Source organism: Chelonoidis abingdonii, chromosome 11 (genome assembly GCF_003597395.2).
Source record: "Chelonoidis abingdonii isolate Lonesome George chromosome 11, CheloAbing_2.0, whole genome shotgun sequence".
Taxonomy (NCBI): Eukaryota; Metazoa; Chordata; order Testudines; family Testudinidae; genus Chelonoidis; species Chelonoidis abingdonii.
In genome coordinates, this window is record NC_133779.1 from 44652403 (window position 1) to 44655659 (window position 3257).

General features: G+C 46.0%; 1 protein-coding gene across 1 annotated transcript; it reads right to left on the minus strand.

Annotated features, from left to right (window-relative positions):
• Positions 1-1448: 1448 nt before the first annotated feature.
• On the minus strand, positions 1449-3231 carry CKS1B (CDC28 protein kinase regulatory subunit 1B; the record flags this gene model as incomplete). The annotated part of the gene is made up of 2 exons (XM_075071368.1): positions 1449-2066; positions 2982-3231. Coding segments are annotated over 2 exons (303 nt in total), but the record flags the coding sequence as incomplete, so codon positions are not given.
• Positions 3232-3257: the final 26 nt, after the last annotated feature.

The following is a 3257-nucleotide window of genomic DNA, read 5'->3' on the forward strand; positions in this document are numbered from 1 at the left end:
TCCCTGGGACCCCCGGTGCTGGATCCCACCAGCTGCAGGGATTGCGCTCGCTGCCCACCTGCCCCACCTCAGCACCCTTCCCTGGGCCCCCCCAGTGCTGGATCCAGGCTCACTGCCCACTCCATGAGGCCCTTCCCTGGGACTGCTCCGCCACTGCTGGGATCCCAGTACACTGCAGGGATTGGGCTTGCTGCCCATCCCATGGGGTGCTAGGCATGCACCCTTCCTTGCGAATTTCATGGTACTGGGATTGTGGCACAATACAGGAAGTAGGCTTGCTACCCGTCCCTTCCTACACCATGGGGCCCTGCCTATGGACACCAGGCTGGAGCTGGCTCTGGCAGACTGTTTCATTATTATTAGCTGTTGGCAATTAGAGTTAGGGGCCTATTTCCTGCCCATACCACTTTACACTGAACCAGCTCCTTGCTTCACTGCTCAGTTGTGGCCTACTAAAAAGTTGCCAGTAAGGGGGCTGACTAGCTATCAAGAGGGATAGCTCAGTGGTTTGAGCATTGGCCTTCTAAACCCAGGGTTGTGAGCTCAATCTTTGAGGGGGCCATTTAGGGAACTGGGGTAAAAATCTGTCTGGGGATTGGTCCTGCTTTGAGCAGGGGGTTGGACTAGATGACCTTCTGAGGTCCCTTCCAGCCCTGATATTCTATGAAGTCAGAGGCCTGCAGCTACCCAGAGTCAAGTGCTTGACCTGTTTCTCTAAGAGCTAAGCAGAGGAGCTGCACATCAATAGCTGATACAGACTCCAGGAAGGACATGAGTAATCTCCCCACTAGGAAAACCTGCCTTAGACAGCAGGCTGTCTTCTAAATCAATGGGTTTCAAACTTTTGTACTGGTGACCCCTTTTACATAGCAAGCCTCTGAGTGCAACCCCCCCTCAAATATGTAGTGTTTTTTAATGTATAATACTATTATAAATGCTGGAGGCAAAGCAGGGTTTGGGGTGGAGGCTGACAGCTAACGACCCCCAGGAAATAAACTTGTGACCCCCTAAGGGGTCCCGACCCCCAGATTGAGAACCCCTGTTCTAAACCTTGAATGCTACAGACCTAACCATACTTAAATTCTTACTATGATTATTGCCTTGATGGACAGAAAGTTCATGTTAGGGCAACAAGGCTAATTTTGTGGACAAAGGGTGGGGCGTGTCTTAGACAGTTTCAGAGAAACCTTGGGTACTTAGTAGTGAGGTAATAAGCCTTTTAAGGAGTTAAATAGTCTCATCTCTTTTCGAAAGATTTTCTGAGAGCAAATGAGATTAAGGCACATTACCAGAATCCTGCAAAGTTATTTTTCTCCACACATCTGTGGAGGATTGACACTTGAAACTAATGAAACAAAACAAAACAAAGGCATGTGTTAGCACCACCCACTTTGGGGCCAGTGGGGGGAATAGCCAGTGTTTCAGATGAATGAGAGGAAACCCATGTATTTAAAAAAACTTCCTCTTTATTGAAGGACTTCAACCACAGATTTTGAACAGACTTCCTAGAACTTCAAAAATTATTCAAAAATACAGGTTCAAAAATACATATCAAACAGTGTTAAAGCAGATGCCAAGCAAGTGGATATAGTGTCCACCAGGAATAAAGTCCAACATACCCCCTGGAGTAAAAGGTACAAGCAGCAACTATCACGTGCCAAACAATGTTAAAATATTTATGGTTCAACTGTTGAAGTCTAGATTTTGCAGTTAAAAATCTCTCTGCTCAAGTAGAACTCAGGAGAGCATTGACACACTCAGTGGGTAAGAATCATTGGGTTCTATACAACAGGATTTTCATATGTAAAGGCCAGACTCTAGTTTTGAGCCAAGTCATTTTCTACTAGCCACTATTGTCATGATGATGGGATTTGCTTGAAGTTAAATCGCCAGGAGTTTTAATGTATTGAAATATGTGTCAGATATTTTAAAACAGGAGACAAAACCCCCAAAGGTGCATGTATCTAAGAAAAGAGAGGGGGAGGTTCTATACACAGGTCAGACGTAACAGGTTCATTTTTCTGGCTTCTTTGGCAGTGGCCGTCGGAACAGCAGTATGTGAGGTTCTGAGAGAAGATGGAGAGCAGAGCATTAGGACAATCTGCAGGTTAAAATGCAAAGTGTTCTGTTCACTTATTCCCTAGTCTGCAATGTTTAGAGAGGGAATAAAACCACAGACCCAGAGCCCTGTAAATTGATACTGACAGTCTGATCTAATTTGCCAGAAGCCCCTTTAGCCAGGTGTGTCATTATATAGTCACATTATAGATTACATCTCCCCCATGAGCCAGCCAACAGCCCCAGAGGTCAAATGTGCTCAAGCTTACAGACAAAGGGAATCCCAGTTGGTTGACAATAGGACAACATCCCATCTTGCTACAAAGATCACTTCTACAATACCCTGTCCCTCTGTGCCTCACTTGGCATACTGAACACTCAGCCTCAATTCTTTCCCCAGGCCAGTTGGGTGACAGCTCTACTGTAAACAGCAGCCCCACTAGCATGCAGCAGGGTTTATATCCAATTAAAGGGGGGCAGGGATTCTCCTAGGAAGGAACTGCAATAGCAGGAATCTCTAAATTCTGATTTTGAAGTGGGTGCTGTCTCTTTCTGCAAAGCTCATCACCATTAGTGACAGAAGGATCGGCCTGTTGCAGACTTTTAGCATTGCAGGAAATTGGGATGTTCCTGCTGTTGAGTCAGTAAACCAGCGGGGGGCCAAATTCCACTCTCCTTACTTATATTGAACTCCCACTGAAGTAATTATGATTACACATGTGAACGCAGCACAAAACCTGCCCCATATCCGGTACCCAATATGATTTTGGCTTCCAGCCATCGCCAAGTGTGCCAAAACCCATCAAATCCAGCATCACGAAGTCTTGGTTTTTGTTCTAACTGGAATGAATATAACTTTAATCAAGATCCCAGGCTAGTAAAGTAGCCCATAGGCTTAGTGACATGAATCATGGCCAACTAACCTGGTTCGTGGATCATATAATGGACCCAGCCTTGGCTCTGTTGAACTCCTAAGTTCCTCCATTCTGATTCAGACATCAGGTGTGTTTTAGGGACCAGTTTGGCTATATCCTTTGGTAACATCACATGCCTGCAAGCAGGAGGAAGAATACAACATGACAACTCTGAAGGCAGATACTTTCCCCAGTTACCCAACAGCACTTTAATGGCTTGTTCTCCCAGGAGCCCCAACTCTCTCTTTGTCCCCTTCCCCCAGGGGCACAGATTCCCAGGCCAGA